This window comes from Megascapheus bottae, chromosome 5 (assembly GCF_031878675.1).
Source record: "Megascapheus bottae isolate mThoBot1 chromosome 5, mThoBot2.hap1, whole genome shotgun sequence".
Taxonomy (NCBI): domain Eukaryota; kingdom Metazoa; phylum Chordata; class Mammalia; order Rodentia; family Geomyidae; genus Megascapheus; species Megascapheus bottae.
The window spans coordinates 25,216,847-25,238,743 of record NC_143513.1 but is presented as its reverse complement, the minus strand read 5'-3'; the positions used below and the strand labels follow the sequence as shown (position 1 = coordinate 25,238,743).

The window sequence follows — 21,897 nt, the reverse complement described above, 5'->3', positions numbered from 1 at the left end:
ATGAGAACCCAAGAAGAATGAGTTTATTCCAAATTGTGGGGCAGGTTAGGACGATAGGAAGGGGCAAGGCAGAGGGAGGGGCACGTGAGATCTTCTTGAAGGGTTATCAAACAAGGAAAAAAGATATGTGCACTACCTCTTGTTGAACCTGTTTCTAGTCTGTGTATTTTTCTCAACTGTACTTCCTATGGATTCTCATCTAATTAAATCAGAAATTATTTTAGGGGTGAAAGCTGTCTGCTGCTTGCTTTTGGGTGATTAGCACCAATCTGCCTGCTTTGGAAGCAGATAGTTACAGTCATTGGGAGTTGTTGTTTTCTGTCCATCCAGTCCAGAGATTGGGATTCCCTGGATGATGTGTGCTTTGAACCCTATGCAAAATTGTCCACTGAGGCAGAAGAACCTACACTGAAGTATTCTGGCTAGCCGTTGTACAGCTGTGTCCACATGGGGAGAGCGAAGCTTCTGCTTATTTGGGTGCAGAATAGGCTAGCCATGCCTCAGCACCACAAGGAATTTCTCCACTCTTTTGTGCCTAACATATATCCAGCCAGCAGGGCCTAAATCTGCCCAACTCTTACAATATTTACAGAAACAAAGGGACCCATTGTGGTCCCCTATGTCCGTAACTCTCCCTTAATGCAGGAACTTAAAATTCCTTTATCCAAAACTCCTCCATAAACGAAGTCTTTCTGTTGAATGGCTCCATCAAGAGCATTAGTGGGACACACTTCAAAGCAATCAACTTTTTGTTGTTTTTTTGTTTTTTTGTTTTTTTTTTGCCAGTCCTGGGCTTGAGCTCGGGCCTGAGCACTGTCCGTGGACTTTCTCAAGGCTAGAGCTCTACCACTTGAGCTTCAGCACCACTTCCAGCTTTTTTCTATGTATGTGGTACCGAGGAATCGAACCTGGGCCTTCGTGCATGCTAGGCAAGCACTCTACCACTAGGCCAAACTCCCGGCCCCAGCAATCAACTTTTAAATAGGATCTAGCACTGCATTTCAAAAGCTAACCTTTCCTTCCAAACATAGCTTAACCAATCTATCTCCACAAAATGGATGTTGTCTTTCACGAAACATTTAAATGTTTAAAAATCCTTTTTTTTTTTTTTTGCCAGTCCTGGGCTTGAGCTCAGGGCCTGAGCCCTGTCCTTGGACTTTCTCAAGGCTAGAGCTCTACCACTTGCGCCTCAGCACCATTTCCGGCTTTTTTCTATATGTGGTACCGAGGAATCGAACCCGGGTCTTCATGCATGCTAGGCAAGCACTTTAACCACTAGGCCAAACTCCCGGCCCCCAAAAAATCCCATTTCTTATATGCATCGACATCCTGTCCTTGCTTCCCAGCAGAATGTGATTGATGGCAGTGGATTTGATATACTGTGTCCTCCAAATGTTGATTCCTGAAAGCATATGTGTACTATAAATCAGTCCTCTAGAAAACAACATTTTGTTTACAGGAGCTTTGCCCTTTAAAAATAGCTTAGCATGGATGATATCTAAATAACATGTTTAGGTCCAAATGGCCTTTTTATTGTTTAATTTGAAATATTTCTTTTTTGTGCCCTCTGAGGGGGAAAAAAAAAGGCAGGGCAAAGGCCAGTGTCCTTAGGACAGGAAAGGTTATTTTGGAGTTATAAATCAGTGCAACTAACCGTCCTTGGAGAACTCAGCCAAATAATGATCCTGCCTCTAGAGACTGGGTTTCAAGCATCTTTAGTGCACCTGGCACTTCAGGCTCTTTTGTTCATTTTTTTACTTCCTTCTCCAATAGTTGGGAAGCTTAACCATGCTCCCTAGGAACAAACAGCAACTCAAAGCTGCTTTTCGAGCTAACAGTGATTCCTTAGTGTTTGCACTTTGGGCAGCATCTTGAAGCTTGAAGGCCAGGTTGCCTTCTGGGTTTTTATTTTGTTTCCATATGTTTTAGAGAAGATGAAATGAGCTTGCTAGCAGATGGGCAGGAACTGGCCGAACATTTATTCAGCAAGGTAGATAGAGTATGTTCAGAATGAAACCATTTCTCATTCTAGATTTATTTAAATACATTTTTTTGACAGGGGGATACAATACTGGGGCTTGAATTCAGGGCCTAAGTGTTTTCCTTTAGCTTTTTTGTTCAAGAGAGTGTTCTACCACTGAAGCCACAAATCTACTTCCAGCTTTTTGGTGGCTAATTAGAGATAAGAGCCTTGATGTACTTTCCTGGTTGGCTGGCTTTGAACCTTGTTTCTCAGATCTGAGCCTCTTGAGTAGATATGTATGAGCCACTGGTACCTGGTTATACTTTTATTTATTTATTTTTTTGCCAGTCCTGGGGCTTGAACTCAGGGCCTTGGGCTTTCTCAAGGCTACTGCTCTACCACTCTGAGCCACAGCCCCACTTCTGGCTTTTTCTGGAAATTGAATCCAGGGCTTCATTCATGCTAGGCAAGCACTTTACCATTAGGCCACATTCCTAGCCCTACACTTCCGTTTTCATAAGAAAAACAATATTCCCATAGATTGTTTACACACACACACACACACACACATACACACACACATACACGCATGCACGCACGCACTCACCCCTGGATTGTGTCATGTTTGTAAGAATTGTTCTGAAATGATTCACCACTATTAACAATATATTTTAAATGTTGAAAAAATGAAAAAAAAGTTGAATAAAGATATATCTGATTTTGTTTGGTCCTGGGCTTGAACTTGTCATAGATGCTGGCCCCAAGTTTCTTTTGTTCAAGGCTAGTGCTCTACCACTTGAGCCACAGCTCCACTTCCAGCTTTTTTGGTAGGTTAGTGGAGATAAGAGTCTCACAAGCTGGGCACAGTGGCTCATGCCTGTAATCCTAGCTATTCTTATAAAATGTGATAATGCCTAGTTAAGACTGGTTAAACGTTCTAGGATATCTCCTATAATGAAGACCAACTATTGTGTTTCCCTTTTCAAAAACTGAGTTGAACTGGGCACTGGTGGCTCAGGTCTGTAATCAACTCAAGAGCTGAGATCTAAGAATCGACATTCAAAGCCAACTCAGGCAGGAAGGTTGCTTATCTCCAAGTAACTACCCCCCCCCCCTCAAAAAAAGGCCAGAAGTAGAGCTGTGGTTCAAGTGGTAGAGCACTTGGAGCCCAAAAACCCAGCAACAGTATCCAGGCCCTGAATGCAAGTCCTAGATTGGCACCAAAAATCCCAAAACAAAATAAAACAAAATAAAAGAAAGAAAGACATATCAACCTTTTCTGTGACGTCAGGTTTCATGGAAGGATTCCCTAGACATTTCCTCTTCCTGATCATGTCTTCCCAAGTGCATTTTCTATCAACTGACTCTTACACTTTTTGCAGAGGGAGTGAGGTGCATCTGCAACCAGCTTTCTCTCACCTCTAAAATGGATGCCGAGCACCCGGAACTCAGGGTGTATGCTCAGAATCAAGGCTGGTGGACGGGAGAGGATGAGTTCAATTTTTCTCAGGTTTTTTCTCCAGCTGATGACCTTCCTGACTGCTGTGCAGGCAAAGATAGCTTAGAAAAACAAGAAGGTGAGTCTCTTCCTTGTGATTTTCCTTCCTATACCCTTGGTCTTTTGACTATTCTAGACTACTAGTCTGGGTTTAGAAGGGTGAATAGACAGGTGGTGTAGGGATTAGACCTTGTACATAAAGATCAATTTGTACCAATAGTCTGTTACAGGCAGGTAGGCAGGCAGACAACTTGTATCTATTTTTATATGATTCTTTTTCCTACATGAAAGTTTCTTATTTCTACTGGTATTATGTCTCCATTGGACACATATTGTTACTTTTATGATACTTATTAAAATCCTTCTGCCTTATTATTATATAATTATTATTATTATTATCTTTCCTCTTTCCCAGCCCATTAGCCTCTGAGTCTTGAATCAGGTGGAGATCTCTCTTATTCCTTTTAGAAATCTGTCTTATAATGCTGGCATAGTCCCTTGTGTTATGAACACCTGAGTTGATTTGATCTACTGAACTGTGTTCACAAAATCTGTTGCCATCCAGCTTCTGACATAATCAGAATCCATATTTAGATGAATGTGTTGGTTGTGCCTGAGTGGAAATCTTTCCAAAACCAACAGTGGTCAACATTTTATATTTACTAGTTGCGTATGTATTCTGCAAGCCAACCCAGATCATTTAAAATTGATGTTAGCATATGATGTCCAACAAGAACAACCTGTGTGGTAAACAAAATTCTACTAGCTTTTCATCACCATAGCAAAACATGAAATAAACAGCTTAAAAGGAGGAAATGTTTATTTTGGCTTGCGGTTTCAGGCCATGGATGATTGGTTCTCTTGCGTCAAGGAATGTGGCAACATAGTAGATCAGGATGTAGGAAAGAGTTCTCACAGCCACCAAGACCCAAATAGAGAGAGAGAGCAATGGCTAAGGTCTCCAAATTCCCTTCAAAAGCCTTTCCTCAATAACCTAACTTCCCAAAGGTTCCATCATCTCCCAACAGTATCACACGCCGCCAAGCATTCAACAATGTATGAAGGACATTAAATATTCAAACTATGGAGCACACTCATTTATTTCTGTGTAGTTTATGCCTGCCTTTCTGCTGCCATGGCAGAATTGAGTGGTTACAATAGAGACCTGGGAAAGGAGACATATGTCTTCATTGTTCTTTGAGTAACAAAAGTAGATTATAAGCCTGAAATATTTTCTTATATTCTTATATTCTTTAAAAACAAGTTCCCTACCCCTAAATTTAGTGTGACACAAAGATTCTTTTGCTGTAAAACTTAAGAAGAGTGAGTAAAGTATTAATATTTAAATGTGGACTTTAGAAAACTTCAGTGTTTTAACTTGAAATAGATGTAGTTGATTAAAGTAATTAAATATTCATCATGAAACATCAGCCCTAAATCTGATAAAACATGTGTAGCTGTTTGTTTATGGGAAAGAGGTTATGGAAGACACATTACATTACTGGAGGATGCCACCTGTAAAATCTAGACTGGGAAACTGTACAGGGAAATCTCCATAAAGTGAAAGGAACATTCATGAAGAAAATACGGGAAGATATTAAATCATTTAAAAGATACTGACAACATATTGGTAAAAGGTTTTGATTCAAATAAGTACAGTAACTTAAGAGACAGTAAGGGAATGAACAGTGGATAGTTGAAATTAAGAACATTTACTATTTCAGATGTGAAATGATATGAATAGAAATTTGCAAAGATGATGATCCTTGCGCTAACAAACTATGAAATGCTATGATTCCAATGCTGTAGACATATGTTAAAGTGTGATTTTTGTTGTTGTTTGTGTGTTTTTGATGAAACTGAGACTTGAGCTTGTGCTTATCTACACAGATGCTACAGTACTGGAGTCATTCTACCACCCCTTTTTAAAATGTGGCTTAAAAATGGAAGTTATTCTATTCTTATGTTATTGTGTACAGGTGTCTGGACAGTTTAGGGCTTGATTTACACTGCCTTAACACAGGGCCTCCATTTGTGGCCCACTTGTTGGCACCTTCCAGACAACAGGAAGGGAGACAAGTGAAGGAAAAGAATGTGACCATGAAGTTGCATATACCATTTCTGCTTACCTCATTGGTCAAAATTTATTACATGGCCAGGCTTAGTTACAAGGGAGGCTGAGAAATATATGCTGTAGTGAGTAATATTCCCAGTTATAATTTCAGGGAGAGTTACTAATAAAAATGAGACACAAAGGAATGGTTTCTGGTTAGCAGCCTGCCACCATTGGTACATTTTCTCTTCCCATCTCTTCTGTTTCTTTTATTTTCTCAGAAAGCATCACTGTGCAGATGATGATTAACATCTTACGAGACAAAGCCAGTGGAATCTGCATAGATTCTGAATCTTTCCTTACCACAGCCAGTATAGTGTCTGTCCTGCCTCAGAAAAAAAGCTCGCCCTGCATTCACTACTTCACTGGGACCCCAGATCCTTCCAGGTTTGTTTAAGACAAGGTGATGAAGGTAAAATAAAAAGAAAGTGCATTTCCCTCCACATCAAGGGTATGTTAAGAACCTGTCTGGGTTCTCCCTTTGGATAGCAAGGTCACATTTTTCAGTCACAACACTCAGTATAGCACCTAAGCAGTTTTGCTTTGGTGAGGTGCTTAATGGTAGTTACATAGTATTTTTTTGCAGTCAATGGAATTTAACTGCTTTAAGTCCATCACATGGTTGTTAAGTATATGTATATCAACAATATACAATAGCCATGGACATAAAGGCAGATAAAACATGGTGAGAAAGAGGGATAAAGGAATGTCCAAGATTTACCAGAATATCGATTTCTAAGAGTTATTGGAAAAAAAAACCTAGGGACATTGCATATTCAAGCATACTATGACTTCCTTAAGGCATTGTATTTTAGGGAGTAGCTTTCTTCCTATATGCTTCAAAAAAGAAGCAATACTGCACAGATTAAGACTACTACCTTGGGACTGGGAATGTGCTTGTGGTAGAATGCTTGGCTAGCAGGCATGAAGCCCTGGGTTTGATTTCTCAGTACCACACAAACAGAAAAATCTGGAAGTGGTACTGTGGCTCACATAGAGGTTCAAGGACAGAGTCCAGACTCTGAGTTCAAGCCCTAGGACTGGCAATAAATAAATAAACAAACAAATAAATAAAAACACTACCACACTATGCCAGTAATCTTAGCTTCTCCCTCCCTTCCTCCCTTCCTCCCTTCCTTTCTTCTTTACTTCCTTCTTTTTCATGGCTGGTACTCTACCATGTGAGCCATACACCTCTTCCAGGTTTTTATTGGTTAACTGGATATGAGTTCATTGCATTTGCCTGCATGAGAGGGCTTCAATCCATGATCTTCAGATCTCAGTCTCTTGAGTAGCTGCGACTTTTTATAGGTTGTGACTTTTTATTTATTTATTTATTTTTGTTTTAGGGACATTTTTCTTTCCTTCTTTCCCCCCTCTTTCTTTGTCTTTTCGTTCCCTCCCTCCCTTCCTCCCTCCCTCCCTCCTTCCATCCCTCCTTCCCTCCCTCCATCCCTTTCTTTTTTCCTTCCTTCCATCCTCTTCTAAGGCTTAAACTCAGGGCCTGAGAATTATCCCTGAGCTTCTTTTGCTAAAGGCTAGCACTCTATCACTTGAGCAACTTCTGGCATTTTGTGCATAAATAGAAATAAGAATCACTTACACTTTCTTGCCCTGGCTACCTTTTTTTTTTTTTTTTTTTTTTTTTTTTTTTTTGCCAGTCCTGGGCTTGAGCTCAGGGCCTGAGCACTGTCCTGGACTTTCTCAAGGCTAGAGCTCTACCACTTGAGCCTGAGCACCACTTCTGGCTTTTTTCTATGTATGTGGTACCGAAGAATCGAACCCGGGTCTTCATGCATGCTAGGCAAGCACTTTAACCACTAGGCCAAACTCCCGGCCCCCTGGCTACCTTTGAATCATGATTCTCAGGTCTTGGCTATCTTGAGTAGTTAGAACTATAGTCATGAACCACTGGTACCCGCTGTTTCTTATTTTTTAAATTATATTTTTATTATTCTTAAGTAATTATACGAAGGAGTTACCATTTAACAAATCAGTTTACAAGTTATATTGCAATGTAGTCAAGAATCAATCCATATATTTTGCCCTCTTTTTTTAAAGTCCTGCTGATATCAATATATCCTTCTAATAAGATCTGAATACAGAATGTATGGTAAAAACTATTCTTACATTTTTATTCATGCAAACAATAAGCAACTGCTATATAACAAATATCATGCTTGTTGAAAATTAGAGGTGGAGATATGTATAAGAGGTTGTAGATATGTATACAGAGGTTCTTTACAAAGGAGGGATTTCCAAGTCCTAGGCATTATGGGAAGAGCAGAAATTTATTAGGTACAAAAAGCCAGAATTAATGTTCTAAGCCAAAGAATGGTTGTCAGTGATGCTCAGGTGTGCATCCTCTAATTGATAAAGCTCGTAATTAGCTTCAGATCTGACTTCTTCCTCCATTTTTCTACCCTCATGTGGTCCTTCTGTTAACTGTCCACAGTGAGCCTGAGCCATGCAGTGGTTTACCTGACATCCTCTCTCAGTGCTTTTCCTTGTTGACTTCAACTGCTTTTTCTTGATATTGACTCTCCATTTCCAAATCTGGGGTTCCATTGACCCTAACTTCCACTCATGGTTTGCTCTACCAGATTTGGGGATCCTCCTCTCCCTGGTATCCAGGCCTCTCCCTTGATGAGAGTACCCCGACTGCTGATGGCTTGATAAGATTGCATGAGGATTCTGCTGACCCACAGGGATACAGCGTGGCTTCGAGAGTTCTGTTCTGAGTCATCTGGAACAGTCTGCTAAGGGATTTGCACATTGTTCATTATTAAGCCTTTCAGGGAGTGCTTGGTGTGAGCCAAATCTTCATTGTCCCTGTGGTCACCAGAACCAGCTGTGGTTAGGATAAAGACTTCGTGATGCTAGGTCACTCATCTAAAAGAAGTTTGTATCCCAGGCTGAAGTAAAGCATTTAATTCAATTATATAAATGTGCTGAGAAATAGTCTTCTGGTATTTAAAATGGAAAATTTCAAGTAATTTTAACTAAAATTATTCATGCTTAAAATAATTGAAAAGATCTTGTAGAAGATTAAGTCCCTTCCAGAAGACATTCATCTTTGCCTTCCATGATTAAATGGGCTTCTCTCCCACTGTGACTATAAAGCAGTCACAGGTTATTTTTCTTCCCATTCAACATTTCAGTGTTTCTCTGTAATTGGGCTTGTCTGACATTTTGTATTTTGCCATCAGGAAGCATAATTACCTGCTCTTGGGAGTTTTTTTTAAATGAAATTACAAAGATCTGAGATTGTTTTTGCTAGTGCTAAAAATATTAGGCTTTTTTTCCCTACTAGGAGAATAGTGTCAGAGCAGTTCAACCATTTTTTTTTTTTTGTTGTTGTTTTTTTTTTTTTGGCCAGTACTGGGCTTGAGGTCAGGGCCTGAGCACTGTTCTTGGGATTTCCTCTATCCTAGAATTATACCCTGAGCCACCGTACCACTTCTGGCATTTTCTATGTATGTGGTACCAAGGAGTCGAACCTGGGTCTTTGTGCATGCTAGGCAGGCACTCTACCACTAAGCCAAACTACTGGCCCCTTAACCACTTTTTTTAAACTGTGGTTATGATAAAAAAAAGTAGGGCTGCTTTACCCCTCCCAGTTGATGTTACAAGCAAAGGATTTCACCTATCTCCTCTAGCACATCATTGTCCTGTGTACACACATTATTTACAGATCCTCTTCTTGAAAGGGCTTTCTTCCGCATCCATGTATTCCTTTTTGTCTTTTGTTTCTCCCTCCTTCATATTATAGATCAGGTACCATGTAAGTTTCAGAGTTGGAAGCAGATGGAAAAGCAAGAGTTTGAATGACTGAGGGAAAAACAAAAGTCTTTTAAATTTATCAAAGAGGCAAATTCCATCATACCAGTATTAGGTTGAGTGTTGTTAGTACCTCTTTCCTTGATCTAGCAACACTAGTCACCTCCAGTAAACTGGTTGTGTCCTTGGGAAAACATTTCTTGTGAAAGCTTCGCTGATGTGAAAAGTGGGGAAATGAGGGAATATCTGGGAGGTACCTATGCATTTTTTTTTGTTTGTTTTTTTTGCCAGTCCTGGGCTTGGGCTCAGGGCCTGAGCACTGTCCTTGGACTTTCTCAAGTCTAGCACTCTACCAGTTGAGCCTCAGCACCACTTCTGGCATTTTGCTATGTATGTGGTACTGAGGAATCAAACCCGGGTCTTCATGCATGCTAGGCAAGCACTGTATCACTAGACCAAACTCCAAGCCCACCTATGCATTTTGAGACAGTGTAAAATGTAGATTTTTAGAGAGTGATGGAATCAAAGAGAACTTTTGTGTGTTTCTCTGCCCAACTCCATGTACTGTGATGTTATTGGCGATTTCAAGCGGGCCACTTGGGGTGTTTACACCACAACAGTTTGGCAAGCATCATAAATGTAGGTGGGTTTTGGTTTTTTCAATGATCATTATTAGAGCAGCACAGCCCTGACCAGCCCTCACATATATGAAAATGCAAATACTCAAGATACAGGGTAAATCAGCCAAAAGGAGGAAACAAATTATACTAAGCTCTAGAAAAATGGGGTTATTATGAGTGGCAGTGTGTTCAAGAGAGAGACAGGGACTTTATTTCTTTCTCATCTTTTCTCCCTCCTTCCTTCCCTCATCTCCCTATCCTCCTTTTTACCTTTCCCTCCATCTAGAATTTTATCATCTTTTTCTTCTTCCAGTGGACTGGATTTGGAAGATTAAGTTGCAATGTCCAAGACTATACAATCTGGGCAATTCTAATGGTTATTACAGAGGATACCTGTTTTTCCCTAGAAGAAGCATTGGGGTGGGGGTGGGGGAGTGAGGCTGTGAACTTCTACAGCCTTTGGGGCTATGTAGGGCATAGTCTGCAGTCTGTAAGTGCAGCGCAGGGCCTGGACGATAGGATACCTTCCTCCAGTTTCACTCCACATTTCTAGTGCTATCTGAGGATTCTGTGTGACTTTTGACGGGGTGATTAAGGTGACGTTGTCATAGTAGATATGGAATGATCCACAGATGAAACACTTAGAAGATAATCTCAGGTGGGAGTAGATGTAGAGAACTGTTCAAGAGAACTTCTCTCCAGCTCTAGCTCAATAGACTCTTAGAGAGAGCCATGTGGTCACTTATCCAATCCAGTGCAGAGCTGTAGAGCTGAGAAGCTATAGATTGGGCAGGCCCAAGTCTGCAGGACTTGCTCTCCTTGTTCCCTGTCCTGCTAAAGAGTTTCCATACATACCAGCCAAGAAGCTGGAGTCATCTTCATCAGACATTGTCTGATGACTGCAGCAGGTTATATGCTAACCTTTCAGGATTTCCCCAGTGCTGTCTAGCCCCTCAAATATGGTGTTTACTAGTTGAAATATGGCTGCCTTATGAGAGAGCAGAAAGACTGAGACAGGTGATCTGGAGGCAATCTCTGTGCTGGACACAGATGCATCTTTCTTTCTCTATTTCCTTTTCTCCCACTTTTAATTTCTCTTCCTCCTTTCCTTTCCTAGGTAATCCAAATAAGCTTAGACATTTTGAAGCAGGAGGGAAAAAGGATTTGTTTTTTAAAGGGTGTGGAAAGTGAGAGTGCATGTTCTCCTTTAGGGGTTGTTCCTTAGGGGAACATTCCTTTGATGATGCCTAGTAGAGAAAAGGGCCGTGGGATGACCCAATTGGCACACCTTGTACTCCCATGTGTGAGATATTTATATCTACCTGTACCTGTGCACATAGGACATATGATGAGTTTATACGTGTATCTATAATCTATAGAAAATAGCAGAGTCGTTATGTGTCTATATTCTACCAGCTTAGGGATCTTCACTGTTGATATTCGTGCTGTGTTGATCTGAGCCTCACTTTAGCATGCTATGACCAGTGTCCTTCCTCTCTCCTGCTCTCTTTCCCATAGTGGAATCAGATAATGAATTGACATGGTACTTCTAATTACCGCATTCCAGGGCAGAGCACCTCAGATGTGGATGGTACGATTGACTGGGGGTCTTGTTAAACTGGTGACTGTGACTCATCAGGATGGAGCAGGGCCTGATGTCTCCCCCCGGCCCCCATCTGGGATGCTGATGTTGAAAAGTCAACAACATAATTTGGGTTGCCAGGGTGGCTGGTTTCTAGTCCTTTTCAGATTATGAAAAGATTCACAAGGGTGCTCTGAGTGCCTTAAACCCTACATACCCAGGGATGAGAAGGAAACATCCCAGCTCACTTTACACCTTCCCGAGGCTCCTTGGAGTGTGCCAAGTTGTTTCTATCGAGAAAAGAAGGAAATGTCCAGATTGAAGAAATGCATCGTGACTCCAAGTGTGTGAGGGTCTTCCTCTCTCTTGTCATTATGGCAGGCGCTGCCTGTGATATGACTGATAACAGGTCCAGTGAGGTCTGGGCTTGCCAGGACTGCCCTTTCTACCAGCACTACTTCCTCTGGGCACAGAGAGGGGAGGGCCAGCCTCTTTCCCCAGTGGGTAGCCACTCACTCTATATGCATGATTCTTTGGGGTAAAGGGTTAATCCTGTGGTTTGAACTCAGGGCCTGGGCACTGTCTTTGAGTCTCTTTGTGCTCAAGGCTAGTACTCTACCACTTGAGCTACAGCATCACTCCTAGATATTTTTATTTTTTGGTAGTTTATTGGAGATAAGAGGCACATGGGCACATTGCCCAGGCTGCAATCCTAAGATCTCAACCTTCTATATAGCTAGGAAAAGAGGCATGAGCCACTGGTACCTGGCTGCATACTCTTTTGGAGTGTGCATGCGCATGCGTGTGTGTGTGTGTGTGTACATGCATGCGTGCATACCCAAGTGTATGCATGCGTATAAGCCTGTATGCACCATTTCCCCTAAGCCATATCCATCTTGCCAGCAGAGCAGAATCAGTGACTATGGGGCTTCAGTCCCCTGCTGTGAGCAGCATTAGCCTAGTCATACAAACAGACTGGCTTCTGGGATCCTTTGCTTCTATGTGTCTTCATCTGCCCTCCTGAGTCCATGAAAACCCAAACGCTTTTTTCAATAATGTAGTATTTCAGAAACAAAACCACAAAACCCTTCCTTTCCAGAAGTGAGGGGTGAAGACCTTTGTAATCCCAGATGGCAATACTTGATGACGGTCCTTTAAAGATCCTTGTCCCAGAAGACTGCACATCTAACTGCCTTACTTTAGGCAACTGAAAGGATCCTCTCATGTGGTCTTCCCAGAACAGAGAAAAATCCATTTTGTTGTCTCCATATAAGTAGAGATGTTGCAGCTTGCACATGAAGGGTAGCTACTCAAACATGCAGTTGTGTCTCTCGTGGCCAGACTCTTGGCTACTCACTTGGCTACTCTTGGCTCAGGAAGTGCATGCTGGCTAAAAGGACAATTGCTTGGATGTTCCTAGTCTCAAGCTCCATCTGGCTGAAGCAGCTGTCCTTTCTCTCCAGGTCCATTTTCAAGCCTTTCATCTTTGTTGATGATGTGAAACTTGTTCCCAAAGCACAGTCTCCCTGTTTTGGGGATAACGATCCTGCCAAAAAGGAGCCTCGGTTCCTGGAGAAGCCCGATCGTCGGCATGAGCTGTATAAGGCCCATGAGTGGGCACGTGCTGTCATCGAGAATGACCAGGTGAGCCTGGGTGAGGGCCAGGGAAGGGACTATGTCAGCGACAAAGGAGCAGGGAAGCAGCTAGCAAATTCTTTGCTCTCTCGCTAGAGCAGTCTCTTCCCAGAAAGCCAGATTTCAAGACCTTTTCTAGAATGAGAATTGTGGTGTCCTGAAACCAAAAGACTCAAAAAGATGGAAAACGTCACTCAGTGAGTGGGTCTTGTCTTGGTATCCTGGGAGAATGAGAATACACAGGCAGAAAGCAGTTGAAGGAGAGAAAGAGAGAGAGAGAGAGGGAGAGGGAGAGGGAGGGTAGAGAGACAGATGGTTAGGGAGGAAGGGAGAGGGAGAGGGAGAGGTCTAGTGAGAGATGCAGCCATGTAGGAGAGCTGTAATCTGATGGGGTCTGGTGGCCATGACTGGGGTAAAGGCATTATGCCATGGAGGTTCAGAGGAAAGTTCTTTCAGCAAAGAATGAAGATGGACACAAGCTGACCAAGCATTGGGTCCAGAGGGCAGAGTCACCTGTGCAGCCATTAGCTGGAGGAGTACAGTCCACTGGTGGCTGAAGAGGAGGGGTATGCCTGGCAGGAGGTCAGATAAGAAAGACCTTGGGGTTATCCAGGCCTTCACGGAGTGCATTCAGGAGTCTGAACTTTTTCTTGAAGAACGATGGGGAGCTGTGGAAGTATTTTGAGCAGGCCAGGGCAGTCATCACATTCTAGAGCCATGTCGGTGGTAGTGGACAGTCTTTGTGCAGGAAACCAGAGGATCCCCAGTGCTGTCAGTGTCTTCTGCTCACATGTGCGGTTTCCGTGTTGTTCCTTAGGAGCAGGGCCGCATGCTGAGGAAGACTATGCTGGAGTTGGAAAAGCAAGGTCTGGAAGCCATGGAGGAAATCCTGAGCAGCCCCGACCCTCCAGACCCTGCTGAGATGGGGGACCTTTTCTATGACTGTGTTGACACGGAGATTAAGTTCTTTAAGTGAAGTAAGCGGTTCGTCTCTCTTCTTACTTAACACTTCCCACTTGACTAACGGACCAGCAAAACAAATCATTCTCCTGTGTGAGCAAAATGAGAATGCTACGGTGTAGCCACATGTTCTGAAGCCCGATCAAGCTAATCCCCTGTGTCTCCAAACATCCTCTTCTCTGCCATGTAATTGTCCCCTTCCTTTGCTCAGTCACCTGTATCTCCCAATTCTGTGGCATGGTGAATTACGGATTTGAAGCTGCTCTTCTTGTATTTCAGTCACAGTGGGCACACTGGCCTCTTTCAAGGGGGTTAGAGTTCCTCCAACCTGGAAAGACCGGCTTTGCACAGCTGAGTCTGTGAGAAAAGCAAGAGCTTTTGAAAGTTTAGTCTATTTCTTGGTACTGGTTTCTTCTAGTACAAAAGGTATTTGTTTGCCTAGAAGGCTCTCTCTGTGTGTCAGAGAGAACCCCCCAGTTTCCCTTTGCTCGAACACTGGCCTGTAATAGTGTACTGCACCCACAGGTGTGTCCTGGGGAACAGAGCCTTTGACAGGTGGGGTCCTCCTGCATTTCAAGCTCCATCCCAGTGCTGAAACAATGAAGAACTTGTCTTTATCAGCTGTTCCACGGTCACCAGATCCCAACCTGCTTCTATCTGGACATGTTATGTATGAAATGCAAAGAGCTGGGCATTGGTATTAGCTGAAAATGAATCACCTTGAAGGTCTCCTGAATCACCATGTTTTACCCCACAAAGGGCAACTGTTTTCCCTACCAGGACACAGAGCTGCTGCCTGGAGGGAGCCTGGTGTCGAAGGGATTCCAGATCCAATGTCTGGTCTAGGAATCATGAAATGGCCCTGTGGCATAGTTCCATCCTCCACAGCTGTCACTCAAAGCTAATTAGGGAAACATACAAACAACAAAACAAACAGAAAACCCTCTTAAGCACTTAGATCTCTCTTAAAGTAGCCAGAACCTTTTTTTTTTTGCCAGTCCTGGGCTTGAGCTCAGGGCCTGAGCACTGTCCTTGGACTTTCTCAAGGCTAGAGCTCTACCACTTGAGCCTCAGCACCACTTCCAGCTTTTTTCTATGTATGTGGTACCGAGGAATCGAACCTGGGTCTTCATGCATGCCTGGCAAGCACTTTAACCACTAGGCCAAACTCCCGGCCCCAGTAGCCAGAATCTTAATGGTCCCTACTTTTCCAACATTATTGGCTCACCATTCTTATCACTACTCGGACTCATCATCAGAGCATAGAAAAGCAAACAAGGAAGAGCAAGTGTGCTTAGCACTGGGAAGACAGTGGGCAAGCAGGCGACAGATGGATGAAGGAGCATTTCTCAGCAGGATCATGACAACTCAGGCTCAGGCCTTCTGTTGGTGTTTTTGTTTGTTTTTTGCTTTTTGTTCTTTTTTCATTCCACAGATTGGTGTGTAAATCAGTAGATTTCCTTGGCCATCCTCTTGAATTACCCTCCTATCCCACCTGTCCAGTCTGTGTCTGCAGACAGCTGCAAGGAGGTGACTGAAGTGGGCTGGAAGGAGTGTGGGGTGCTTACCGACATCTGTTGAAACTCTAGGCCACTGTGAAGCTGGCAAGAGGAAGGCAAAAATTTATGAGCACCTAGTGGAAGCTGGCCATTGGGCATAATTATGCTTCCTCATTCATGACAGGAAACTGAAAATGGAAATATTTTATGACTAGTCTCCAAAATGACCCAGGATTAGTGATCTTCCAACCAAAAAGGTAGCAGCAGTGCCACAGACTGTACAGGTAGCAACAACCCAGCCTTAGATGTGAACATTGAAGACCAGGGGTTTTACTTGAATATCTTCTTTTTCCCTACCAGTAATCTTTGAAGAGTGATTGTCGGTGGATATAGATATGAGCTTTTTGCTCAATAGTTTTGTAACCATAAACAGTGAGAAATAGGAACAATACTCCAGCTGTAAGTTCATGGCCATCCGTAGTGATGGCTTATTGTTGAGTACTTCAGACAGATTTCCCTGATGTTGAATTGAGGGTCTCAGGTCCAGAGGCCATACTGACTGTCTGTCTATAATAGCTAAGGTTGGATGATTGCGGTTCAAGGAGGATGTAGGAACCTGTTTTCTCCTAAGCCCACCTGCTGAGTTATTTAAAAGAAGTGGATACTGAATAATGTTGTGAGATCCCATTGTATGGCCCCTCCTCCATCTGTTTGGGAAACATTTCATACATAACATGTCCAGATAGATAAGGAGATTCTGAGTGATGAGAAATCTAGTAGGAATAAATTACAGAATTCTTGGTAAGGGTTACAGATACAATTCCAATTGCTTAGTTATATAGCAGAAAACACAATGGCTACTCCTGATGCTGGACACTGACCTTAGTCAAGACTGGCAGAGAAAGGTCAATCTCTTGGAGAATTGGCTTGGCTGTCACTGTATGTCATAACTGTGATGTCTCAGTGTGAACACTAGAGGGCAGAGTGTCCCTCCATGACAGCCTGGCATGATTTCTGAGCTTGATTTCCCTCATCAGGAAATGTAAGTGGCCTATATGCAGTCAAACCTCAGATAACAGTAGTGGGCAAGGCCTTTGTGCATTGGAATAGGTAGATAAAGGTAAGAAGACAGCTAGGAATCTGCTAATGGAGTTGTGTGATCTTACAGTGACTTTATCCACTTATGAGCTGGAACCATGTTGGATTTCACGTACACAGTTGTAGGAAGTGTGTCTTTTGAAATGCTTCCTACAAATTATGCTTCAAGAAATCTTACCACTTGGATAACTTCTTGACCAAGGATTGCTTTTCTGAAGGCAATGTAAGAAAAATAAATGTTCAGGGTAAAATATAAAAATAAAGTTAAAAAGTCATGTGTAAATAAGCTTTCTAGAATACCATTTGTGTGTTTAGTAAGATGGGGTAGGGTTGCCTGTGCATGCTTTGTACAGAAAGAAGCCATGAACATAAGGGACAGAATCCATCTTCTCCATCCCCCTTAAAACCTAACCTTAGTCCGTCTAGTAGATGGGATTTACTATAGGTGAAAAACAGGGCAGATGCCCTACTTACAATAAATTAGCAAAACAGAATAGCCATCTTACATCTCTAGATAAAATAAGAATATAATAAAATTATGGCGATTCCTTAGTATTCAACCATGTAAGGCTCAATGTTATTATTAGAAGTCTACTTTTACAAACTAAAAGGGCAGGTATGTGACTATTAGCTCTTAGCAGTGAAGGTCCTTTATTACTGGGTGGGTTATTAAGTATAAAAATTAAATGTCACCCAAGTAAATTACTTTTGGTCCTAATCGATGTCATCCCATATTGGTACAAGTGACACATAACTTGGATAGCTCAACAGGTAAGCAAAGTAGGACCAATTTGTCTATCATCAAATCCATTGAATTCCTGACTGGAGAGCCAGCATCCTTTATTGGAAAAGCCTTCTACTGTGCACTTAGCTTTGGGAAAAGGCACAGGGAGGAGAAAGAGTAGACCCATGCTTAACTGGAAGGGAAGGAGTGGAAGGTTAGTTGTCCCAACATTACCTTATGCTTCCTGTAGGCATGGCATTCCATTTCACACAGTCTTAAGTCCCTGCTCCCCTTCTGTGATGTGTGGCAAGTGTGCTTTATCTAATTGGCACCGACCATCCTGAAATGTCGTATGCAGAATTTTTATAGGAACATATATACATATATATACATATATGTATATACAATCATGTTGTGAGAATTTAAATGTGTTAGTTGGAAAATGTTATTGGCAGGGAGTAATATAAAAGAAAACTGTTGTGTTTCTAGTATATAGCCTTTAACAATCTTTTGTACAAATATATACAAATCATATAGTTTCCCTGTCTAACGCTTGCCTTTGGGATTGTATCTAAATGCATCAAACATACAATAAAAATACTGAAATTAATGTGTATTGGCTTTTTCTGCTGCATGTTTCATGAATGCAATCAGGCATTTAGTCACAACACAGGGCATGAACACAGGAATGTGTCTTGTTAACTGAAATCTTCAAAAAATTCAAATGATTCAACAGTTCTCTGCATTATGTACCGATTATTGGATAAACTCACTCTTTAGAACTAAACCCTCTCAAATCTATGATGATCAACTCAGACCCATCAGGATAGTCACTATAAGACAAAAATACAAAATGGGAAAAGAAACCCCATTACCTGTTAGGATCTGGAGACAATGGACATCTGGAACCCTGGTGCACTATTGGTGAGACTGTAAAGTGGCATGCCCATTGTTTACAACCCTATGGAGGTTGTGAAAAAAAATTATACATGGAACCAACAATTACACATCTAGGAATATACACAAATCAGTTGAAATTAGGAGCTGGACAAGATACAGATGCACTCAGATGCCTGGAACACAGTGAGAATTTGCAACTTTCTCACTATTAGGATTTACAGTAAATATGAAGTATCCCCTATAAGGCTCATGGGTTGCAACTCTAGGCATCGAGAGGTGATTGGATCATGAGGGCTCCAATCTGACCAATAGATTCATCCACCGTTTGGTCCATTATTGAATGGACTATTGGGAGACAAAAGAAAGTGTGGAGTGCAGAGGCTGATTAGAGGAAGTCGGTTGCTGTGGTCATATCTTTGATGGGCTAGATCCTATGTCCCTCGTTTGCTTTTTTAGCTTCTGGATGCTTTAGGTAAAGCAGCTCTAGTCCACCACTCCCTCTCTGCCATGTTGTGTCTCATCTCAAGCCAAAAGCCATGAAGCCATCCAAGCATAGACTGAATCTTGTGAAATTGAGCCAAAAGAAATCCTTGCTCATTTTTAAGTTGTCTTCGCAGGTATTTTGTCACAATGACAAAAAATAACTAGCCTGTTCCTGGAGTCTATGGTTCTTTCCATTAAACTATTCCTCTCATCCCTTAGAGGGACTCTCTCTCCTTGTCCCAACTCACTAAAAGGTGCCTCACAGCAGAACTCTTTTACCATCTGCCCACGTAAGTGACTTGGATGTTTATATCTTATTTTAGTAGATTATCTGGAATCCTTGCTTTTCTTTCCTACTCCCACTGACCTTTTTGATCATGGAAGAGCTAATCTGTGCCTCCACAAATATGAGAAAAATCAGTCATCCCCTTATGCAAAGCAGCTTAACTTTAAAATGAGTTTCTGGATGAGATTTATTTTGGAACATCTATAAACTTTAAATGCTGCACTGACTTTGCTATTCAGTTGCAGAGCTAGTAAGTTGTGGCCAGTACAGTGCAGTAAACCTCTAAATGCAACATCTGTTTGTGACTTAGCACAAAACACATACACTGGTTGTTCCTCAGAGTGTAGTGCCCAGGTATCTTCACCCAGATAAGCCTCGTGGATGCAATTCTTGTCACCGTTTGATGAGTGAGGAAATGGAGGCACAAAAGCAGTGATTTTTATTTCCAAACTTATGAGAGACAAAGCAGAGATTCAGATCCGTGTTTGCCATCCAAGTTCTGCATCTAAGTCAGCTTTAACAGTGGATGAACCACATCTCCTCTAGATTAGGCTCCAGGGTCCACTTAAACATTATGAGGAGGCCCTGAGTTCAAGCCCATTCCTCAACACTCTTAAGTTAGTTTACTCAAAGGAGAAAGGCCTCATTTCTAAAATAGTAGATTACAGCAAACGTTTTCTTTGCCTTAGACATTCCTGGAAGCCTTCCTAACCCTTAACAAAGTGTGGCTTACTACTCAACTTTGATCATTACATAGTATATACATATACCACAACATTTTACCATATCCTTTGCATATGTACACTTGTTACTTATCAATTTAAAAATCTAACTCAAATTAGTACTGGTAACCACAAATGGTTTTTTTTCAATAAAGAGATGTCCAAAACCACTTCCATTTATTAAAGTTTATTAAGTACAAAGAAATGAATCTGCAGGAGACATCAATAAATATAAAAGATGGGTGAAACACAGGAAGTCACAGACTATGTCAGAAGAAGGGAGGGATGTCAGGAACCCCTGGCTTGAGTTCATGGACAAGTTCAGTCTGTTCACTCTGGAAGGAGCTCAATGTACCAGCAGGAGCTCAGAGGGGCATGGGATCAGTGGAAGGTGTGGAGGAGAGATTAATGTTGGATTCCTGAGATTTCTTACTACATGCCATTTTTTTTTTTGGTTTCTGCTCCTTCTTTCCCTCTGTCCTCAGATAGGTTTGTTTTAATTTCTATCCCAGCAGGTCATGAACAAGGGAGGCGGTTTACTCCCACACTGGAGTCTCCATGGTGTGGGACTGTCTTCTTCATTGGGATGATTAAATCATGTACACTTACTCTACACAACTGAAAGGAGTGGGTGCTGTTAGAATGAATTCTGGCCTTTTGGAAAATTTCCAGAAACAATACAAATCAAGAACACAAAAGGCCCGAATCAGAAGGCCTTTTCCATCAATTTGCCTGAAATCACCCCCACAGAGATGGCAACTTGACCCTGGCTATTTCTCTTATCTGGGCCAAAGAAACACTACATAGATGTAGGACAACTGCCTTAGTCCTTGATTTGGACAACTAGCAGTCTGTGTCTGAAGTTACATTGGCTAAATGCTCATTCCACCTTTTCTGGATGGCTTAACTTGGGGCCTGCTAGGCTTAAGGGGTGAATGTGGGTGGGTTGTTCTGAGCTAGTTATTGTTCACTGTTCTCTCTCCCTCTCTCCCTGATTTCTTTTCATCTGTAGCTATTTTGAGCACAGCCCAGAGATCAGTCTGTTCCCTTCTATTTTTTCTTCCTTTCTGTGTCACAGCCTCCCACTCTAATGGATGGAGAACATTTAGGGTCAGACAGGAAGCAAACTACACACTTCCATTCCTTTGAGGCTCAGAGAAAGGGTGTGAGGAACAGGTCCTGCCTGCACTGACTCTTCCAAAATGCAAAGCAACTGAATGCCCTTTGTACTTCAACACATCCTGAGGGCCCAGCACAAGGCCAGGGGAGCTGTTAGGCCAGTTTTGTTTTTCAGCTTAGAAAGGAGATCCATTTGTCAGGACAAATGCTTCAGGTTCCTAAAGAGTCCATGAAAATCCTGCATTTGGGATGAAAAGATGGGAGGGGAGACACGTTTACCATAATCATAGGTGATATGTTTGTTTACCTGAAGGGGCAAACAAATACTGAAATCTCATAAAGCCAATCTTCCCAGGATGGGACCTTTTGCTTAGAGACAGGAGGAAAGTGATGGAGACGTGGATGCTAGAGGGCGCTGTAAACAGTTAAAAGCATTGGCTACAATCCTACAATTGTAGCACTGGCTACAATTCAGTTACAAAAAGGGAGGGAGCCTGCAGAAGGCTTTGGAGGGACCAAGCCCGCTCTTGCCATTACATTGCAATCTTATTTACATTAGGCAGCAAAAAGTTATCCCTGTACTGTGAAGTGGAAATGAGACATGGCATCTCACTCCCTGGAGGCTGCACGGTGGCACGGTTAAGGGGGTGGGGGAAATATTACTTCCTCTGAGCTGCATCATTTATAAGGCATTATTTGGTCTGATTTTGCAGTTGGTGTGATGAGAATATAACGTCATGCCAATGAGAGGTTGTTGTGGATACTTCTAACTTTGGGAGTACTTGCAACTAAGGATGCTCTAAAAATGGTTCAGAATCTAGCAAGGGCCAGCCCACAAGCACGTTTACAGTCACAGAATGGACACCACGGGTGGGACAAGGCTCTATGTACAGACAAAAACAATGTCAAGGAACT

General features: G+C 42.1%; 1 protein-coding gene across 1 annotated transcript in view; it reads left to right on the top strand.

Annotated features, from left to right (window-relative positions):
- Positions 1-14,979, top strand: part of Scrn1 (secernin 1) — a 57,623-nt gene extending 42,644 nt beyond the window's left edge. The window contains exons 5-8 of the mRNA XM_090332820.1: positions 3,346-3,540; positions 5,796-5,961; positions 13,020-13,200; positions 14,009-14,979. Coding sequence (XP_090188946.1) covers positions 3,346-3,540; positions 5,796-5,961; positions 13,020-13,200; positions 14,009-14,167 — 701 coding nt within the window. The 3' untranslated portion in view covers positions 14,168-14,979. The remainder of the gene's footprint in view (positions 1-3,345; positions 3,541-5,795; positions 5,962-13,019; positions 13,201-14,008) is intronic.
- The last annotated feature ends 6,918 nt before the right edge of the window (positions 14,980-21,897 follow it).